The 22,664-nt window shown below is 41.0% G+C and overlaps 1 protein-coding gene across 1 annotated transcript; it reads left to right on the top strand.

The window, feature by feature from the left end:
* Nucleotides 1-9,761: 9,761 nt before the first annotated feature.
* On the top strand, nucleotides 9,762-22,400 carry LOC108424002. The gene is made up of 5 exons (XM_037531267.1): nucleotides 9,762-9,833; nucleotides 13,850-14,108; nucleotides 15,554-15,587; nucleotides 16,853-17,027; nucleotides 21,759-22,400. Exons 1-5 carry the CDS (start codon nucleotides 9,791-9,793, stop codon nucleotides 22,109-22,111), a joined length of 864 nt encoding a protein of 287 aa, XP_037387164.1. The 5' UTR covers nucleotides 9,762-9,790; the 3' UTR covers nucleotides 22,112-22,400.
* The last annotated feature ends 264 nt before the right edge of the window (nucleotides 22,401-22,664 follow it).

The following is a 22,664-nucleotide window of genomic DNA, read 5'->3' as shown; positions in this document are numbered from 1 at the left end:
TGTTGAGTGTTCACACAGCAGCATGAGCAGCAACACATGATTTACTCTTGATTTCATTTATTTCACACGGCACATTTTGCAAAAATAAACTGTTCAATATGTTCTAGACTATTTCATTATTCAGCTTTTGAAAATGCAAAAACATTAGATATAAAGACAATAAACATCAACGTTGTTTATTTTGTATTTTATGTTTATTTAATAACTACAGTTAAAAAAGGGTTCTTTAGTAAAAGGACTGGTTCTGTATGGAACCACATCAGGCTTAAATGGTTCTTAAATCATTCTATATAGCACCAAAAAGGGTTCCTCTACTGCTTTATTCCCAAGCCTGTAATAGAAGAACCCCTTTTTGGTGAACCATGTTCATACAAGGTTCTATATAGAACCTTACAAAACATATTCTCAATCAATGTGAAGGACAGTTTCACTACGCAAGGAACCATTTAAGCATGAGATGGCTCTATACAGCACCACAGAACCACTGCCTTTACTAAAGAACCCTTGAAAAACGATTCTTTAAATGATTAGAAAAAAAAAATTGCCTTTTGTTGTATAAATGTCATTTTGTATGAGAAAATATAGGGACTTTATTTTTTTCAAAACAAAAGTTCAAACCATTTAAACTCAAACTGCACTATTTGATGTACACCTGATAAGTAACACACTACAAAACCTCTTTTGTTGACGTCCACTGAACGCTTCACTCCCAGCTGCCTGAATCTGTTTCACGGCACAGTGACTGAGCTCTCTGGTGGGTGTGACCTCGTACCTACCATGAGAAACACCATCAGCAAACAGTGTCTGTAACACAGCCTTAAACACATAAACACTGCAGAAGACCTGTACACAAAGGCCCTGAGAGGGCATGGGAAATACAACTCCCGCCCTGCTCTGAGTGACCGACACCTAGTGGTGAAGAGGGGAGCTACACTGCATGTCCAGAAGTTTGTAGACTCCAGTGTTTCTCCTGAAATGAAGGGTGTTAATAGTGAGTTTGTGCTGCAGTAACAGCCTCTACTCTTCTGGGAAGACTTAGGTCAGGTATGGATGTTGGATGGCCAGTTCTGGGTCACTCAAACTCATCCCCAAGGTACTGGATGGAGATCCATCACTCCAGAGAACACAGTTCCACTGCTCCACAGCTCAATGCTGAGGGGCATTATAGCCCCCTCGCTTGGCATTGGGCATGGAGACCTTAGGCTCATGTGCAGCTCCTGCAGAGCATCCCATTCTTCTAGTCAGTGCTTTTCTATGGAGATTTTATGGTACATAAATATTTTTAAGTTTTATTTTAGAATTATTTCATAAGGTATGGAGGTAGCTATTTGAATGTACACCATATATTGCCAAAAGTATTCAGGCACCCATCCAAATCATTCATCATTCCAATCATTCCAATCACTTCCACGGCCACAGGTGTATAAAAGCAAGTACCTAGGCCTGCAGACTGCTTCTACAAACAATATAGAAATGCAGCCTAGGCTTTGGAACGCAGCTCATGTGGCCATGAAGGACAGGGATGCAGTCTCACTTCCTGCACTAAAACACAGGGGCGTGGCTATAATTAGGCTCCACCCACAGACTATATTTATTATATTTATAGCATTTGGCAGACGCTTTTATCCAGAGCGAGTTACAATTTGACTATTTTACACAGGGGGGTCAAAAGCAGCGTTAGGAGTCTTGCCCAAGGACTCTTATTGGAATAGTGTAGGGGATTGAACCTCAGCCTACAGTTTGGAAGGCAGAGATGTTACCCATTGTATATATTTAGCTTCGTACTATCTCTTTAGTTGTGGCCAAACATTTTGAGAATGGCACAAATTTTGGTTTTCACAAAGTTTGCTGCCTCAGTTTTTTTAGAACCTTTTATCAGATGTTTATGTGGTATAATGAAGTACAATTATAAGCGTTCCATACGGGTGTTAACTTTTTATTGACAAATACATTCAGTTTAAGCAAAGACTTAATATTTACAGTGTTGACCCTTCTTCTTTAAGACTTCTGCCATTCGCCTTGGCATTCTGGATATCAGCTTCTGGGCAAAATCTTGAATGATGGCAACCCATTCTTGCCTAATCAGTGCTTGGAGTTGATCACAGGTTCTGGGTTTTTGTTTGTCCACCCTCTTTTTGAGGATTGACCACAGGTATCACTTTCGCCTTGTGACATGGTGCTCCATCATGCTAGAAAAAGCACTGTTCATCTCTAAATTGCTCTTGGATCGCTGGGAGAAGATGCTCTTGGAGGCCGTTTTGATATCATTCCTTATTCAAGGCAGTGTTCTTAGGCAAAATTTTGAGTGTACCCACTGCCCTGGATGAGAAGCAACCCCACACATGAATGGTCTCAGGATGCTTCACTGTTGGCATGACACAGGACTCATGGTAGTGCTCACCTTTTCTTCTCCGGACAATCATTTTTCCAGATGTCCCAAACAGTCTGAAGGGGGCTTCATCAGAGAAAATAACTCTACCCCAGTCCTCTGCAGTCCAATCTCTATTGTCCTTGATGCTTTTCTTGGAGAGAATTGGCTTCTTTGCTGTCCTTCATGACACCAAGCCATCCTCCAAAAGCCTTTCCTGAGCAAGCTCTGATCTGGTGGTGACCCAATCTCATAGCTGCATCCTCTTTAGGAGACGGTCCTGACACTTGCCTGACTGTTTGGGCGCCCTGAAGCCTTCTTCACTGCAATTGAACCACTCTCCTTGAAGTTCTTGATGATTCGATAAATGGTTGATTGGGGTGCTATCTTACAAGCAGCAATGTCTTTGCCTGTGAATCCTTTTGATGCAATGCAATGATGACTGCATGTGTTTCCTTGGAGGTAACCATGGTTAACAGAAAAAAACTTTAAAGCACCACTAACCTTTCAAAGCAACCAGTCTGCTCTTCTAATCAGCATGACAGAGTGACATCAGCTGTCTTGTTCTCATGAACCTTTTCTCCTGAGCTAACGAGATCATCACTAAAATGATGTGTGCAGGCCATTTTGTAGGGCTGAAATGCAGTGGCTGAAATGCAGTAATTTTTGTGATGAGGTCATTTTTCATAGCAGGGAAAGACTTTGCAATTAATTGCAATTCATCTGATCACTCTTCACAGTCTAGAGGTAATACAAATTGCCACCATAAGAACTGAGGTAACAAACTTTGTGAAAACCAAAAGTTGTGCCATTCTCACAACTTTTGGCCATGACTGTATATTGGGCTTAAATAGATCAGGACATATACTTTTCATATATCGCTGCTTTCGGAACAAAACCTCGTATCACTGAAATGGTGACTTTACAGGAGAAGGAAAAACATACATTACTTTCAATGTAAGTCAATGGAACCAGACTTTTTATCAAGTCACCTTTGGCTATTTATTTTATACACAATATAAAGGCCAACATGCATTTTCAAGTTATGCCACAAACTGAACAACCGACAACAACGGTATACACACACACACACACACACACACACACACACACATACATACATATATATAGAACGCCACGGTGCACCTTAAATTTGCTGAACTGTTTAATTAGAAGGACAGTGTGGTCTCCTGAGAAATTGTTGGATTGAAGTTGGTTTTCATATGCACACATATGCATATGAAATTTCATATGCATATGATTTTCATACCTGCTGTGTCCATCAGCCACTTTCCCAAAGCCTGTTGTACACATATGGCTTTGACAGGCCGGTAAATCAGAGAGGTTACATAACAGTACTGTGGTCAGGCGCCTAGGAGGCTGATTGACAGTAGTAATCCTCCACTTCTAGCCTCCATCTCTCCCTCTATCTCTCTCTCTCTCTCCGACACATGACATTGAAAACAATCAATATTATGGCAGGGTGGAGAACGCACGCTCCTGCAGCCTCAGATTAGCACAGCCCGGTCGGGAAAGCTGTGTGCGACAATCTCAAGCATCGTAATCGCGACAGCCTTGAGAGGACACACATTCTGATCTGTGGGGCAACACAGCCAGTACCTCAGGAATACTCTGTGTCCATCTACTCTGAGCCACTCTGGACACAATCTAATAAATAACATTATTATTTAAATATAATGGCACCACTTTTGGGGTGTCTAGCAATGTTAACTGTAGAGTCAGTGGATTTCATTATAAACTTTTCTTATAAACAAGACTAAACAATCCAACATATACTTAGTGAAATTTATAACATAGATAAATTAATATGATTTCAGTTGTTATTCTGAATGTATGGTAATAATAACAACATCAGGATAATATCCACGTACACCTGTAATAAGACTTGGGGACGTTATTCTCTTGACCAAAAACAAATGCATTTCCTATTTAATTTCATTTAGTCATTCTCACTCGATGTCACTCATTTCTTTTAGTCATCAACATGTTTTTCACTGACTAGAAATGAACACAAAAGTGGACCAACATATAAATCGGGTGGGATGTCGAAATTATATTCGATATATATATACATATATATAAAATATGTCCATATAATAATATGTCCACATAAAGTGTTACAGTTACAAAATTACAAAATACAAATGGTGTTTTTTTCCCTTTTAAATGTAGTCAAAAGTTGTAAACATAGTCTCAGAGTAGCCTATTAGTCTAATAGGCTGCAAACACAAAGATCAATTACATATTCGCATATAGCTGCCATATGGCAACAAATGAATTTTACTGTTTTACAAAAAAAAAATCACCTCTGAACTGATTTAATGATGAAAATTAAAAGTTAACTTACCCCTGATAGGATTTCATTTGTTTTTCCTGAAGGAATTTTGCCTAAATATTGAGCAATGACCTACTCAGTGTCACGTTTTCATTAAAAAGAGAGTGTAAACAAAATTTCCTGGTCGTATGATGTTATAGAGCATTTGTCTTTGTCCCTGACTAAAACATGGATTTTATTTTACTACCTTTAGTAATATTAATATAATGTAACTGCTGCCATAAGGCAACACTGTGCAATAGAGGGATATCGTTGTTGTCATAAAAGAAATTGTTTGCCTCAAAACAAACAAAAAACCCACAAAGTTAGCCTTGCTAGCAGAGTTAGTAGATTCCATATAATCTCATCATTGTCAAAAAATCATATCAACATCCAAAACACTGCATTTGCTGCTTTTCTCCACATATCGTCACTTTACACCACTTGTTGATGCCAGCTGTACTTCACCTGTTTATTCATAGTAGATACTAAACAATTTACATATTGAGGTAAATCAGTGTCACCAGAGCCTGAATTCATGATTCTGAACCTGAATCCTATTGGCCATATTTGGGCTTCCTTCTCATTTATTATGCATATTTGTTAGCACACTCTTGATTATTCATACTGCCGTTACGTGTGATCAATGAATTGTAACGGCTTTGGTCTCAATGAAATGTATCTTTGCCCTGCTGGAGACCTACATGAGCTCATATCATTTTGGTCTCAGTGGAGAACTCTAGTTATTTAACCAGGAGCTTCTTCCAGCCGTGGTTCTTTAGCATCCCAGGCTTATTACGCACTAAGGTGTATTACTCGTTAAGTCCACCAATTTTGTAAAATGACAATCATTCTGTGGTTTAGATGTGAATAAAACCATTCAGAGTGGCTACTTCCCGTTAAGTTATTACACAAAATGGTTATGAATGTGTTAATTGATATCTGAGACATTGTTTTCTGATATTTTTGTTCTAAAGTTTTGGCCTAAAACTTATTTTCAGTATAAACTGTTTCACAGTTGTAAGCTGGAGGTTAGGGAACTGCTGCTCCCCGGGCACTGCGGATAGGGCTGCCCACCGTTCTGGGCAAGTGTGCTCACTGCCCCTAGTGTCTTCACTGGTGTGTATGTGGTCTTTCACTGCATGGATGGGTTAAATTGTGGAGGTGAAATTTCCCCATTGTGGGACTAATAATGGTCACTTAATCTTAATCTCCTCTCAAAAGCGCAGATGCATGCATGCAAGCTAATGTGCTTTTGTTGTTACTAGCCTGTAGCTACAGCCAGTCAACACAGCTAATGCCAGCAGCAGCTTCTGTTTACAGATTATGTTTTACAGTTTTCTATCTTGGAAGATGGCAAAGTATGTGGAGGACGTGCAGGTGCACTGTTTCCAAAATGTCATAAAGCCAAACTGAACCAGAAAACACAAAGGAGCAGCTTGAAGAAGAGAGAGAGTGAGAGAGCAAGAGAGAGAGTGAGAGAGCAAGAGAGAGAGTGAGAGAGTGAGAGTGACAGATCTCTTCACTCAAGGGCGTGGTGTCAGGCAGGGCTGCAGTTTGTCCCCTACTCTATTTAACATATATATTAATGATTTAGCGATGATACTGGAGCAATCTGCAACACCTGGCCTGACACTAAACCAACGAGAAGTTAAATTTCTCTTCTACGCAGACGACCTTGTGCTGCTGTCGCCCACTGAAAAGGGGCTGCAGCAGCACCTGGATCTGCTAGAGCAGTACTGTCAGAACTGGGCCCTGACAGTAAACTTCCAAAAGAAAGCCAGATCTCAGGAAAGCAGATATATGTTCAATCTAGGAGACACCACCCTGGATCAAACGCTTTCCTATGATTACCTGGGACTAAAGATCAGTGCCTCAGGAGGCTTTGGTCTGGCAGTGGATGCACTGAAAGAAAAGGCTTGCAGGGTCCTCTATTCAGGAAACAATTCCACAGGAAACAATTCCACAAGATTACTATTCCAATTAGAATCTGGACAAAGATCTTTGACAGTGTAGTCCTGCGCATTGCGCTGTATGGTAGTGAAGTCTGGGGTCCACTCAGCTATCGTGACTACACTAGATGGGACAAGCATCCCACTGAAGTCCTGCATGCAGAATTTTGCAGAATGATTTTAAATGTCCAAAGAAAAACGCAGGAGCTGAACCTTGAAAGGAGTCCTCTGTGTCAGCTGGTAGAGAGGTTGACCACCTCACTGACCCCCTACAACCCACAATCTCTGACCAGCACTGCTTCCCAAACACCAATCAGAGTAAACCAAATTATTAAACAAAGGAGAAATACCTACCTGGAGCACTGGAAACACCAAATTCACTCACAAAACAGATTGACCTGCTTCCTGGCCCTAAAACACGAATACAGACTGGCTGAATATCTTATTACTGAATTTGAAACAGAATTTGAAAAACAGATAAATAACTTGAGGATGCTGATAGAGATGATAAATTAGCAATTATATTAGGAGAGGGTCCAGCAGCGTCCACTGCAGCCAGATACCACACCACAGCCTTTACCCAACTTTTTATATATTTTATTTATATATATATATATATATATATATATATATATATATATATATATATATATATATATATATATATATATATATTATAGTTTATAAATAATATTTATATTTAACTTTTTTCTATTTTCTCTCTTTTCTGTTATAAACTATACACATTTTCAATAGGTTTTGTTTTATTATTCCATATATTTTTATAATTGATTATTAACACTTTCTCCTCTTAATTATTACATTATCATATATTAATCTTGTTTTGTATTTTATTATTATTGTTATTTTATTTTATTTATTGTTAACTTTTGATATACAGATAATCTTTGTTGAGATTTGACAATACAGATTTGTCATGTCAATAAAGCTAATTTGAATTTGAGAGTGAGAGAGGGAGAGTGAGAGAGGGAGAGTGAGAGAGGGAGAGAGAGAGAATGAGAGTGAGAGACTGAACCCACTGGTGCCAAAGCAGAATACCCCAGAATGAAAGGAAACTCGCCAGTATATGAGGTCAGATAGCGAGGCAGATTGTATTGTGCGGGATACTTTAGACAGTCTGTTCTAAGCTAACGGCTACCGGTGATATATGCAAGGTGGTAAACGGCAACTAATTTATTTCACTCACAAACATTTCTTACCTTGATTCCAGTTTCTGGAAGCATTTGAAGAAATACACTTTGTATTTATTCACAGTTCTTGAATAACGTTAGTCTTCGTCTGTGAAGTTCTCCAACTTTGATTTTTGTGTGTAGCTTCAAAAAAATTAGCCACTTCAGGATTTCTGGTACTGAAAAATGCGCAGTACTGTATCTTCTCCATTTGTTTTTGCCTCCTGGTTCAGCGCAGTTCCCAACCACTCTGAGTAATTATCCAGCATGGAGTAACAGTGATCTGTTGCAGCTCCTCTTATGAATAACGTTTCTCGCATAAGCTGTGAGGTTTGTTGACACTGAAACAACACATAGGGCACACAGGGCAGAGAGGTACTACACACACACACCTAGGGGTAATGCAGCATGTCCAATTGGCCTAACTGCATGTCTTTGGACTATGGGAGGAAACCAGAGAACCCAGAGGGAACCCACACAGACACGGGGAGAACAAGCAAACTCCACAGCCGGGAAATCGAACCCAGGACCTCCTTGCTGTGAGGCGACAGCGCTACCCACCGTGCCACCCAGGTACTAAACAGTCATCCACGTCTTTATGGACCTTGCTTTGTGCACTGGTGCGCAGTCTTGTTGGAACAGGAAGGGGCCGTCCTCAAACTGTTCCCACAAAGTTGGGAGCATGAAATTGTCCAAAATCTCTTGGTGCTGAAGCTTTAAGAGTTCCTTTCACAGGAACTGAGGGGCCGAGCCCAACTCCTGAAAAACAACCCCACACCATGAACCCACCTCCACCAAACTTTACACTCAGCACAATGCAGTCAGACAAGTACCGTCTCCTGGCAACCGCCAAACCCAGACTCGTCCATTTCCAGATGGAGAAGCGCGATTGGTCACTTCAGAGACGCGTCTCCACTGCTCTAGAGTCCAGTGGCGGCGCTTTACACCACTGCATTCCACGCTTTGCATTGCGCTTGGTGATATAAGGCTTTGATGCAGCTGCTCGGCCATGGAAACCCATTCCATGAAGCTCTCTGTGCTGTTCTTGAGTTGATCTGAAGGCCACATGAAGTTTGGAGGTCTGTATTGATTGACTTTACAATAAGTTGGTGACCTCACATGGCCGACCACTTCGTGGCTGATTTGCTGTCGTTCCCACTGACTTCCACTTTGTTATAATCCCACTGACAGTGGACTGTGGAATATTTAGTAGTGAGGAAATTTCACGACTGGACTTGCTGCACAGGTGGTGTCCGATCACGGTACCACGCTGGAATTCACTGAGCTCCTGAGAGCGACCCATTCTTTCACTAATGTTTGTAGAAGCAGTCTGCAGGCCTAGGGGCTCGGCTTTACACACCTGTGGCCATGGAAGTGATTGGAACACCTGAATTCAGTGATTGGATGGGTGACTGACTACTTTTGGAAGTATAGTGTATATTTTCTGGGTCAGTGAATCTATTACATAAATAGACACTAACCGTTATCAACAAGCGCCTGGTTGTTTTGATCGTAGTGAGAGAGTGTGAGAAGGAATTGACTATGACATCTGGCGAGGGGTCAGATGATGAAAGCTCTGATGGTGGCCTGGGTGGGATTTGCTGCGGGTTATGATTGCGATTATGATTACGGCGGCTGACGGGTCTATGTGATGTTTATATGTAGCTCTCCCTTAGAAGCAGCAGCAGCGGCAGCAATCCCATCATGCCTCCCTTTGCGCTCCCGGATTGAGCCCTGGCTTCTGGAATGTCCTAAATGAGTAGGGATTATTCTCTCTCTCTCTCTCTCTCTCTCTCTCTCTCTCTCTCTCTCTCTCTCTCTCTCTCTCTCTCTCTCTCTCTCTCTCTCTCTCTCTCTCTCTCTCTCTCTATTGCACACAGACAAATTGAGAGTGCATCCTGAAGCTGTAGGTCTTTGTAATTTCACTGCTTGGCTGACCGCAGACATGACCGCAGCAGGGGTCCGGCGAGGCTTCCTAAAGAAGTACGGTGAGTCCGGCACCATCTTCTCTTCCACTGCACTTCTTTCATTTGTCCATTTTCCTGACAAACACACACTAGACATTTTTTAATTGCCTTCTGTCTCCCTTCATTCTTGCCATCCCGATGATCATAGCTGCTGCACAAGTGTTGCTTTCCTGTGGATGTGTTGGTCTACAGGATTCCTTCAGTAATCCCATGTGGAGAAACACTTTTGGTTCCCTAAAGCAGGTTCTCAAACTAGTCTTCAGGGTGCTGTCTCACTACAGTTGGCTCAGAGAAGGGGGCTCTGAGAACTGGATTGAGAACCAGTGCCCTAAAGAACTGTGCCTGAAAAAAGATTTGTGTGAAGAACCTTAAAATGGTTTAAAGAACCTTCACATTCTTCCTAGAACCTTTTCATTATGCAGTTCTCCACATAACACTTGTAAAGAGAACAAAACATTGAAGGTGGTTCTTCTGTGGCATTGCAACTATTTTTGGCACCTTTACTGTTATGAATATACTCTTAAAAATGGTTCCTCTGTGGTTCTTGGCATGGTTCTTCAATTCTAGGAGAACTTGCCTAGGAAACTTTACACAACTGGGAGGTTCTTTAAGCTTTAAAAATGTTCTCCTCGATTGAAAGAAAACATTTTATGTAGCACCAGTAGAGTTGGTGGGTTCCATACTACTGGTCCAAAATATCAGTAAACATAAAGGTTCTAGGAAAAGCATTAGGAGGTTCTATAAACTCAGCTTCCCGAAATGCTTCTTATAAGAAAGATCCATTGAATGATCCTTTATGGAACCAAAAGCGGTCCTCCTATGGCATTTCTTCTAGTTCTTCTTTGACTTGTAACAGTAACAGAAAACTTTTTGGTGGTGTGTAGAACCATATTCAACAGGTTTTCCGTCCTAGTGGAGAAACAACTGACCATGTGATGCCGTTAAATGTGTTCACTGTTCTATGTATGGCTACAGCTTTAACTATAGAACCCTTAAGAGTGTCATTCAGATTTTGTTCTATTGACTTTCTATTGGGTTCAGTTGGAAGTCGTTCACACTAAATTTGGTTTAGAGCTGTTTTGATCAGCAAATGGACGTCTTACATGTTTAAACCAGAACACTATTTAATTAAACACTTCTGTTTGAGTGTCAAGAAACTCAAATTTAGAGATTAGATGGGACTCAGTGGGAACATACAGAGCTAGAACAACGTTCTATAGAGCCTACATGCTTGTGCTGGTGCAGATTTCCTGCGTAGTGTTTCCAGCCTCCCTTTCATCTGTATCTGGTAGATCTGTGTGCTCTGAACAGATTAGAGTTCCATGTTTAACATGCACATAAAATCCCACAACTCATGTGCGTCCCACTGCATTTCAAGCAAATAATCTACTAATCCAACTTCTCTGGGTGTTTATGATTTATGAAAACTCATCTACACTGTTTGCAGTCATGATTTAGCATAAAATAACATATTTTAGGGTATAAACAACCTTTAAAGATGCTAAAAAGGGGCTTTTACCAACAGAAGAAAGAGCATTTAAGAATTGTCAATACCTTTAGAACCTCAGCTTAGTGTAAGGGTTCTAGAAAAGAGCCGTTAAATTGTTATAGGACCTTTACACTCTTATACTGATAACTTATTAAGTGAAAATAATCGTCAATCTAGTCAATATATCTAACAGTACTCATTCCCGGACTATTGTAAGAATAATAAGACATATTGTAATAAGACATATTTTAAATGTTATAAGTAGTTTTATCCTATGGAAGTGTCTTGTTCCATTGGCAGATAATGTTATGACCATTCGTTCTTATTGTTTCTCAAAACAAATAAACTGATCTGCTAAAGAAGTGACACATCTGGAAGATAAAGTCACTTGAAAAAAATGGACATTTACATAATCTGGTTAAATGATCTCAGAATAATCTCACCACAGTCTCATGATAAGAAACATTAGATATATTGACTATATTTAAGATGTTTTCACTTGCTATGATATGATATCATTCAGGGAGGTCAAACTGGTTATAAAGGTCTCCGAATCTAGTCTGGGGTTTTATAATGACACAAGGTGGCCAATCAGTTACATCAACATCAGGTTAGTTAACCAGGGATTACAAAATCCAGGACCGGAAACTGGATTCAAGGCCTGGGTTTGAAGGCCTCTTTCTGGCAGACCTTTTTGTGGTACCTTCTTTTGAAAATGCTGTAGGGGTTGAGAGCTATTGTGTTAATATTCAAATGTAATTACGTCATTAAGCATGTAATTACGCAATTAGTTGTGTAATATTACATGCACATCCAAAGACAGGTTCGAGTCTGCTTTTCTGACTCTCTGCTATTTGTATCAGTGTCAGTCGTCAAACCAGTATGGATGGATATCGATAGCTGTGTTCTTTTATAGCATTTCTGTAAAATGGTCGAACACTATTGGGACAGGGAGCTTCCTCAGCAGGCTCAGGGATTAATCCACCTGGCTGAGACTTCAGTAATCCTCACGAAAAACAAATGGAGCGGACTATGAGCCATCCACATGTGCTCTCCGTGTATTGCTGTTAAAGTATGTCAATAGAAGGCCAGGGCATCATCTGTCTGCTTCGCTTTGTTCTCCTAATGGTGACGCAAGCTGACATTTATTTACATTTGTCGAGCGAGGACATCAGGATATTGAGATGCTCTTAATTTTGATATGGCTGTTTGGTCTGGAATCAAATGCCAGCTGAGATTACTGGGTTAGTCGAGCCACTATCTGTCCAAAAGTTTGTAGACGCCAGCGTTTCCTTCTTTCTTCTGATGGGTATTAATTGGAAGTTTGTCTTCCTTTGCTGGAGCAACAGTCTCTACTCTTCTGGGAAGGCTTTACACTAGATGTTGCTGTGATCCTCATTGCTGTGAGGATCTGATTGAGCATTAGTGACTCATCCAACTCATCCCAAAGGTACTGGATGGAGGGGCTGGGGGACTTTATATCCCTCTAGCCTACGCTGGGCGTTGGACATGGTGACCTTCTATTGGTTCATGTGACCTTCTATTGGTCAGTGCTTTTCTATGGAGACAGTACAAGCTGAAAACCTGTGGTGTGACCTTATATTTGTGTTCTTATATTTACAAAAATAGCCATATTTCATTTCTACATGACCATTTTTCAGTCTCTCTTTATCCCTCAGAATTAAACAGGCTGTTTTTATTATTGAGCCTTCAAGACAGATGTATGTAAATGAGCTCTGTTGTGATTGGCTGCTCTGTAGCCTGCCTCGGTCTGAGCTGAACAACATTTTTTTTTAATGTCACCATGTACGGGTGGGGTTAACAATTGCAGGCTGAATCAGCAAATAAACGTTGATTTTTGTGACATCAGACAAATGATTAATTAAAACAGGCTGTTTTTGCAGCTTAGTTTGCATAAAAGGATTGTATGAGTGGGGAGTGAATGTAACTTTTATGTCAGAAAAGGGAGGAAACTGTCCATATATTGCAATTTTACTCTGTCTTTAAGACTGAATTATGCAATGAGTTCTGTTTTGACTGGTTATCTCATTCAAAAGCAGTCCAGGTTGTTTTTTTGTGATGTCATGAAAGCCAACACACTGACATATATCCTTTATTCACCCTAAAGCACTTTAATTCTGCCCACTCACACTGAAGTTATATGGAGTGTTTCAGCCTGGACTGGTTTTGAATGAAGCAACCAATCAGAACAGAGCTTATTTACATATTTCAATCTTAAAGACACAGTAAAAATAATCAGCCTGTTTCTAAGGGATAACGAGAGGTTGGAAAATGTCATGGTAGGTAGGTAGGTAGGTAGGTAGGTAGGTAGGTAGGTAGGTAGATAGATAGATAGATAGATAGATAGATAGATAGATAGATAGATAGATAGATAGATAGATAGATAGATAGATAGATAGACAGACAGACAGATACTTTTGGATATACAGCACATTATAAGCACTGATAAGATCAGTATAAAGCATATAAATAGTTTTTTCCTCCTTCTCTCTCTCTCTCTCTCTCTCTCTCTCTCTCTCTCTCTCAGGTGGCTTCATGTTCAAGCAGTGGAAGGAGAAGTATGTGGTGCTAACTGTAGAAGGGAGTCTATTTGTGTGCAAAGATGCAGATTCTCCTCCCGACCAGGTGGTGGTGCTACAGAATGAGTGCCACTCCATAGTGGAGGGCAAGGAGATCTTGGATCTGCCCCGTTTGCCCCCAGGGGGGCGCCGAGACTGCTGCTTCGCCCTCATCCTGCCCCAGGACAAGTTCTTACTGCTGCTCTCAGACAACCCTGATGACTGCAGGTCAGTTGGAGCTCACAGATTTTACACTTTCTTGACATTTTTGACGTGTTAAGTTGTGTAAAAATAACTTTTTATGGTTTAAAGTGATTTAATAACCACATTGTCCTGTCTGAATGTGGTTTTCACTGCAAAGAAGGAAGGAATTGTGAGACTGCTGCAAGAATATTGTAAGATTATTTAAGATTATATTATTTATTTCTAGACTTTTCAACAGTTTTCAAGCCCCAGGAACCCTGTTTTCTTTCTATTTAAGTTAATCTTGCTTTTGTGACCACACATATGTGTACATCCTGTGAATAACTTTCCAGTGTCCACTAAATGGCTGATGTATTTTCCAAAATTCTCATCTTTTGATGTGAACAGAGCAGTCCTAATCTTGGGTCATGCTTGCATAAGCCGTATTCTCACCAATCACAAGGCTGATGTGGTTTGCCCCGCCCACACAGCTTTAACAGAACTGTGTTCAATTTCTCTGAGTCAGAGAGAAAGCTAACCACCAAGCGAAAGCTAAACAAGCAAGCATAACTGAGCAAGAAGGCCATTCGCCTGTTTGTTCGTTCAGCTGTCCATGCCAGCGTTCCCTGGATGCAGGACCAATGTTTCACTCAAGTATCTTTGTTGTGTTTAGTTCGGCTTCAGGCTGACTGAGGGCTGTCAGTCACACTGCTCATTAGAATATTAGGCCACGCCCACATTGTTCTAATAATAGGCCTTATCAGCTGTGTTTCATTATATTTCTTGTTTCACTAGAACTTTATTTTATTTAATGAAAGTGCCTGAATCCATTGGCATCTGAGGGATCAAGGTGCCTGAATCCATTTCAAGAAATAATGCAGATAATGTTATGAATTTTTTTCAAGAAATAATTCTTGGAAGAAGCAACATTATCTACCAATAGAGTAAGACACTTTCTCTAGATACCACGTAGTAAAAGTAAATTACAAATGTTGAAAAATAAGTCAAATGAAAAAAAGGAAAACCATCACAGTAACACTGTTAAGGATCAGATGTGCTTGTGTGAGATGACACAGCACAAAATATGCTATGGTAAGGCCACAGTATGTGCTCACAGTCTGCACTATTGCTTCACAAATTGTAGAATTACACCCCTGTAGATTGTCCAGGTGGGAAAAACATCATTTATTAGTGTATTTATTAACATCATGAATTACTGAACTCCTGTTTTCTGTTTTGCCTCAAATTTGTTGCAGTTAGTAGGCATTCCTGGGTGCAGTTTGGGGTCCTCTTCTGACAGTCGAATATTAATTTCAGGAACATTGTTGGCACCTGTTATGACCTGATCCGAAGCCCATTTTATGCTGTGCCTGTGCTCGTGTGCACATCTGGCCCAGAGAGAGAGAGAATTCAAAACTGAATTCTGATTAATTTTTTTCTCTTTCTTGCTTGTTTGCATTGACGTTTCATTGATATGCTTTCATCCACAGTCAATGGCTGAAATTACTGAGGAAAGTCAAAGAGGTGAGTCTTCACGGCCTTGGATATTGTTGTAACAGCCTAGTAACACCTTAGCAACCACATGGGATACCATAACAACAGCGTAGTAAAACCTAAGCAACCATCTGGGATTCTATAGCAATGGCCTGGCAACATCTTATCAACCACCTGGGATACCATAGCAACCGTGCAGTAACACCTTAGCAACCATCTGGGATTCTGTAGCAATGGCCTGGCAACATCTTAGCAACTACCTGGAATACTATAAAAATAGAGTAGTAACACCTAAGCAACAATCTGGGATTCCAGAGCAATGGCCTAGCAACATCTTAGCAACCACCTGGGATTCCAAAACAATAACCTAGCAACATCTTGTCAGCCACCTGGGATACTACAGCAACAGTGTAGTAACACCTTAGCACCCCTCTGGGATTCCATAGCAGTTGCCTAGCAACATCTTAGCAACCACCTGGGACAACATAGCCTCTGGACAAACTTTATGAAAGTTAGCTGAACAGTGACCAAGCTGATGTTGCTTTGAGCCATACTATTAACTCCTTGTATCTACACTCATTGTCCATTTGATCAGCTCCACTGACCATATAGTTTCACGCTGTAGTTCTACAGTCACAGACTGTAGTCCATCTGTTCTTCAATGGTCAGGACTCCAACAGGACCTCCACAGAGCAGATACTATTTGGTTGGTGGATCGTTCTCAGCACTGCAGTAACACTGACGTGGTGGTGTGTTAGTGTGTGTTGCGCTGGTCTGAGTGGATCAGGCACAGTGGTGCTGCTGAATATTTTTAAACACCTCAGTGTCACTGCTGGACTGGAGACCAAAATCACCCAGCCAACAGTGTCCTGTGCCCATTGATGAAGGATGAAGAGGATGACCAACAGAGAGTGTGCAGCAGCAGATGAGCTATCGTCTCTGACTTTACATCTACAAGATGGACCGACAATGAGTGGACACATCAGTATCACTGCAGTGCTGAGAGTGACGCACCACCCTAACAACACCTGTTCTGTGGGGGTCCTGTGGGGGTCCTGACCATTGAAGATCAGGGTAACAAAGTATTCAGAGAAACAGATGGACTACAGTCTGTAACTGTAGAACTACGAAGTGAAACTGTGGTCAGTGGAGCTGATAAAATGGACAATGAGCGTAAAAACAACGAGGTGGTTTTAATGTTATGGCTGATCACTCTGTGTTGTATAATAGTCAGTTATATAAAGTATATACAAGCTTTTATTGCATTTCTAGCATATCTGTTCTCTTCTGATTAGGGTGTGACATCACCGCTGACCCTGCAGCGACAGCAAAGCATTGTCCCCTGTATCACTGACAGAGACCCCCTGCCAGACACCCCCACTGAGAAAGAACCCCCCTCCCCCAACTTCAGCGACAAACCACTCAACTCCCCACGAACCCAATCCAGAGAGAACTCGTTCAGAAGCAGAGGTGGGTCACAAAGCGCTGCTTTCAGGTGCAAACTGGCACTTTCATCCCAGGAGGAACGAAAAGATCACATGATTCATGTGGGAAGTAAACAGTGTTAATGTACTTGACTGAAGGACGATCATGTGGTGCCTCCTGGTGGGAAACTCATTAACTGACACCACTTCAATGCAACATTAAAGGGGAATTCTATGTTTTTTGTACTATTGTTTCTGCATGACTCACTGTTTGAGATTCTATTGTGAAATGCTTCAGGTGTCTTTACAGTGGTGGTGATGGGAACCAGGGGTCACCCTAACTACAACACAGATATAGACATTTTATTTACTATTAAAACCACCAGTGAACCTACACGAGTCTTCCGAGCTTTATATGTTGAGGCTTTGAGATTGAGACTGTTTACATCTTTTTAGTTCATGTAGGAACTTTCTGTGAGGGAGCTTTTAGAGGTGGACGTCTGGTTCCTATCACCACCACTGTGAACAGTTCTGACTCTGTAGGTTTCTCCAAAACAGTGGATTTAACACCAAACTACTTTGTTTACAACTTAATTTTTGAATTAGGCAAAAATGTTGAGAATTCAGTGCAAAGGAAGCATATTCTGCACGTTACGGCTGCAAGTTACCACTAAAAAGGCTTAAATATGTGACGGTCAGACAGATTGGCAGACGCTCGCAGATAAAGTGCGGTGACTTTAATCTTCCACTCAGTCCAAAGGGAAAAACACAACTCACAGTATAATATCCAGTCCAGTAATCGATAACAAGAAACCATCCGAAACAGGGCAACAGTATCCAAGGGGCAAAAACACAAATCATACACGGAAAATACGTCCAAGGTTCGATAAACAAAATATACAGAATAACAGAATCAGAGAACGCTCAGCGATTGTCTAAACAATACTTCGCGAAGTTTTCAACCGGAATCCCTGCTTAAATATTAGCAGGGGATGAGCATCAGGTGAAGAGTTCAATAATCCGGTGACTGAGAGCGCTGATAGGTGCATGGGGAAACCACGTGACCTGTCTGAGAATCTTGGGGTTTGGAGTTTTCAAAGGCTGAGTCCCCTATCACGTGATCGATCACGTGGTCTCCCCTAGCACTCTGGGAGATGAAGTCCCGCTCCTTCGCAGAATGCATGACAAAATAACTGTGGGAGGTGGTGTCCACATGTACATTAACATAATCAGCACTGATCAGCAACCTGCGACTCTTTTACTGCCCTGTTGCGACTCAACAGCAGAATCAAATTAGTAGGCAAAAATAAAATATTCCTCCTTTACAGTAAAATAAAACTCTGCTGATCGTTGAACTTAATGTAGAACTGCTAATTCACCCTTTAACCCTGAAGATCAGCACAGACTGCTGGTCACCATAGCAATGCAGACAACAATCCCACCTAGCTAGTAGATAATGAAAAGGCAAAGGCAAATTTGCATTTCTAAGAACTCAGCTTGTTTCTTGATACATTTAATCTGCAATGAGAATCTATCAAACACTAAAAAGTCGCAAAGCTGAAGTCAGCTTCTCGTTTTAATTTTTCAGTTCTACCTTAAATGGTGCAGCAGTTACAGTCTGGCGCCTCAGGCACCATTTAAGGTAAAATGGGAGAACTCAAACAAGAAGCTGCATCAGAGAATCGACTTCAGCCTCATATAATCGAATGTTGAGAGACATTTTACAAGAAACTGTTCCACTTTTGAGGAAAAGTTTCCTGCCTGAGATGCGAGAAAAGCAGCTATAGCTGAGCTAAAGCTTAAAGCAGAGCAAAGTAAGTCTGCGTTTTCGTTTTTTAGCCTATACTAGCACATCAGCACATACAGAAACATATTTACAGCCTAGATGGAAAAAGCAGGATAAAATGTTGTGGCTCACAAAGTGGTTTAATTTTTACTGAAGGGACAAAATGGCTCTTCTGACCACTTGGGTTCCTGACCCCTGGATTATACCATGCAATCTATCTAAAGTATTTGCTCAGTGACAGTCATTTTACTGCTGTAATCTGGCAAATTGTATTGTGTAAAGTGCAGAATGTTGCTCATGATCACTTCCCATAAACACAGGCCCTCATGTAATAACAGGCCTGTAATGCAGCTGCTTTCATTACCTGTTTCAGTCTTGTCTAGAAGCTGAATGGGGTTGTTCTGGGACAGACCGACCAACTTGGCCATTCAGCCTTCTAGCTCTGAAATAGACCACAGTCCTCGAAGCTTTAGCCGTTTTATCGTCCTAAAGGTCATTGTGCGTGTCAGCGCACAAGCTAATTTTGTTTAAAGTTTTCAATATGTTGTTTTATTAATTAAAACTTATTTCATTTAGTACATAAAAAGTGAAAAGTCACACTTTTTTATTGTCATGTAACCAAAGTTTTAGAAATATTAGCTTTAGCGGTTTTAGCACTGCTGGCTAAGTCTCTTTTCTTCGCTGTTACTAATTGATGCAGGGAAAATGTTGCTAACAAGCCCCTTAGAGTAAATTAATCTGTATTACTGTAGTTAGCAGTGTAGGCTGTGGTAGTAGCTTCTTTATGCAGTGCTCCCTAGTGGCCATTCCACCAGCAGAATGAAAATCTTGTATATATTTTAGTCACAGAATAAAAAAAGTATATTCCAAAATATTTTATTTGGTCTTTGTGTGTGTGAAATGACTCATTGTTGAGCTGCTGGTGAGCAATGAGGGGTGAAGGGGGGGGTTAGAACCCCCTGCCTTGTGTAACAATTCATACCTCTCAATAAAGATGTCTGTGCCAAGATGAACTGTGCAACTGCAGCTTTCTTAGTATCAAATATGACACCTACATAAGCTTGTCATGACAATTGACATAACCATACGTAAATGTTTATTAATGCTTAGTCCAATAGGCGTCATTCGCTATGAAGGTTCTGTTTTCCAGTTTTGATCGAAATTTGCTAAAGTAGTCTTTATGATGGATGACGCCTCTTGAAATAAGCATTTCTAAGTATTTATGTAGGGTTGTGTCAGTTGTCATGATAAGCTTATGTAGGTGTCATGTAGGCTAATAAACAGCACCCTACAGTAATCTGTTACCATAATGTATGTATTTTCATAAAAACTAAGCTTTTCATAATGTAAATGGGATTTTTAACTGTGTTCTGTTGAGCTAGCAACAGTAGCTGCATTTGTGGGTGGAGCCTGGATAGATCACATAAACCTGGCGGTGGTAGTCATTTCAAATGCAGTGCGCTGCAGTATAGAACCAAAACCACACTAAAGATCCTTTAGTAAAATCAGTGGTTCTATATAGAACCATGAACACTCATAAAACCCTTTGCATGCTTAAAGGGTTCCTTGTATGGATTTTCAGATTGATGGAGAATGTGTCACATGGTTCCGTATAGAACCTTTTTGAAAAGACTTCTACATCCCCAATTCCAATGAAGTTTGGACGTTGTGTAAAACATAAATAAATCAGAATACGATGATTTGAATACAAATCCTTTTCAACCGATATTCAATTGAATACACTACAAAGACGAGATATTTAATGTTCAAACAGATAAACTTTATTGTTTTTTGCAAATATTCACTCATTTTGAATTTGATGCCTGCAACATGTTCCAAAGAAGTTGGGACAGGGGCAACAAAAGACTGGGAAAATTGAGGAATGCTCAAAAAACACCTGTTTGGAACATTCCACAGGTGAACAGGTTGATTGGAAACAGGTGAGTGTCATGATTGGGTACAAAGGGAGCATCCCTGAAAGGCTCAGTCGTTCACAAGCAAGGACGGGCGAGGTTCACCACTTAGTGAACAACTGCGTGAGAAAATAGTCCAACAGTTTAAGATCAACGTTTCAAGGAATTGCAAAGGAATTTAAGGATTTCATCATCTAGAGTCCATAATATCATCAAAAGATTCAGAGAATCTGGAGAAATCAGACATTGAATGCCCGTGACCTTCAATCCCTCAGGCGGCGCTGCATTAAAAACCGACATCATTCTGTAACGGATATTCCCACATGGGCTCAGGAACACTTCAGAAAACCACTGTCAGTGAACTCAGTTCGTCGCTCCGTCTACAAGTGCAGGTTAAAACTCTGCCATGCAAAGCGAAGCCACATATCAACACCACCCAGAAACGCCGCCGGCTTCTCTGGGCCGAGCTCATCTGAGATGGACTGACGCAGAGTGGAAAAGTGTCCTGTGGTCTGACGCGTCCACATTTCACACTGTTTCTGGAAATCATGGACGTCGTGTCCTCCGGGCCAAAGAGGAAAAGGACTGTCTGGATTGTTTATAGCGCAAAGTTCAAAAGCCAGCATCTCTGATGGTGTGGGGGGGTGTTAGTGCCCATGGCAGGGGTAACTTGCACATCTGTGAAGGCCCCATTAATGCGTGTTGCAGGCATCAAATTCAAAAAACAATAAAGTTTATCCGTTTGAACATTAAATATCTCGTCTTTGTAGTGTATTCAATTGAAAATAGCTTGAAAAGGATTTGCAAATCATCGTATTCTGTTTGTATGTTTCACACAACGTCCCAACTTCATTGGAATTGGGGTTGTATATAGAAGCAAAAAGGGGTCTTCTGTTGTTACAAACTTGACCTTGTAACAGTAGCAGAACCTTTGTTGGTGCTATATAGAACCATGAACAACAATTAAGCATTATAATTGTTCTTTGAGTGTTAATAGAACTGTTGTCTTTACTAAGGAACCCTTGGAGAACCACCTAGTAACTTTGACTGAGACTCTTGTATCTACTGTATTTTCTAGGCAGTGTACGCCAGCGCCAAAGCCGCAGCCCGTCGGTGGTCCCGGCCCACCGCTCCAATGATTGCCTGCGCCATGGCAACAGCAGTGATGCCCGTGCTGTCAGGGCGGTCTGCTTATTGATGGGTGGAGCCGCCGCTTCATCGGCGTTGGGCTACCTCAACTCCTGCTCGCCCTCCTCCGGCATGGCTGCCCGGGCCCCGGAGATCACCCACTCCACGGCTTTCTCAGAGCTCGGAGGGGGCACCTCATACCACGCCTGCAGCCAGGCAGTCGACTCACCTCATTTTAACAGCTTCGACTTTGAGGGCGACTCCGACTTTGATGCTTTTGACTGCGGAGGATTTGCGTTCTGAAAGTACATAATATATACTGCAAATTTTATGTCAGTGCAGAACACAGAGGTGCTGCACCTGCAGCCAACAGGTGTAAATGGCCTGCAGTCATTGCACTGGTTATGTGCAGTTTATGCTGTTTGATTTAACCAGTTTTCCAGGGACAGTTCCTGTTTGAAGAATGTCCCAGCTTGAAGGAACTCCAACGTTTTTTAATTGAATCTCTATATCGTGGTTGTTGGAAGAAAACCTTGTAACATGGTAACTTTACAGGAGAAGGAAAAAAACCTACTTTACTTTTTTAGTCTTTTAGCCCGTTCATCATGAGATTTACAAACAATGTAAAGGACAACAGGCTTTTTCATATGATGTCAAAAACTGAAAAACCATCAAAAATGGAGATACGAGGTTTTCCTCCGACAGCAGCGATATGCTGCACCATCAGCACACAGTCGATTTGCATGGACAACGATTTCAACATGTTTCCTTCGCTTAGAAAAGAACAGAAAATTTGACTTGAAACACTTATAACAGAAACCACTGGGCAGCTGCTAAATTTGTATAAACATGTTTA

Source organism: Pygocentrus nattereri, chromosome 19, assembly GCF_015220715.1.
Source record: "Pygocentrus nattereri isolate fPygNat1 chromosome 19, fPygNat1.pri, whole genome shotgun sequence".
Taxonomy (NCBI): Eukaryota; Metazoa; Chordata; class Actinopteri; order Characiformes; family Serrasalmidae; genus Pygocentrus; species Pygocentrus nattereri.
The sequence above is the reverse complement of the archived record's forward strand: the minus strand, read 5'-3'. Positions and strand labels throughout refer to the sequence as shown.

Bases quoted from the DNA above. Each gene is read 5' to 3' on its own strand.
- LOC108424002 (XM_037531267.1), top strand. From the start codon at position 9,791: ATGACCGCAGCAGGGGTCCGGCGAGGCTTCCTAAAGAAGTACG. The intron at 15,588-16,852 runs GTGAGTCTTCAC...TCTTCTGATTAG, and splicing joins TACTGAGGAAAGTCAAAGAG to GGTGTGACATCACCGCTGAC. The intron at 17,028-21,758 runs GTGGGTCACAAA...TGTATTTTCTAG, and splicing joins GAACTCGTTCAGAAGCAGAG to GCAGTGTACGCCAGCGCCAA.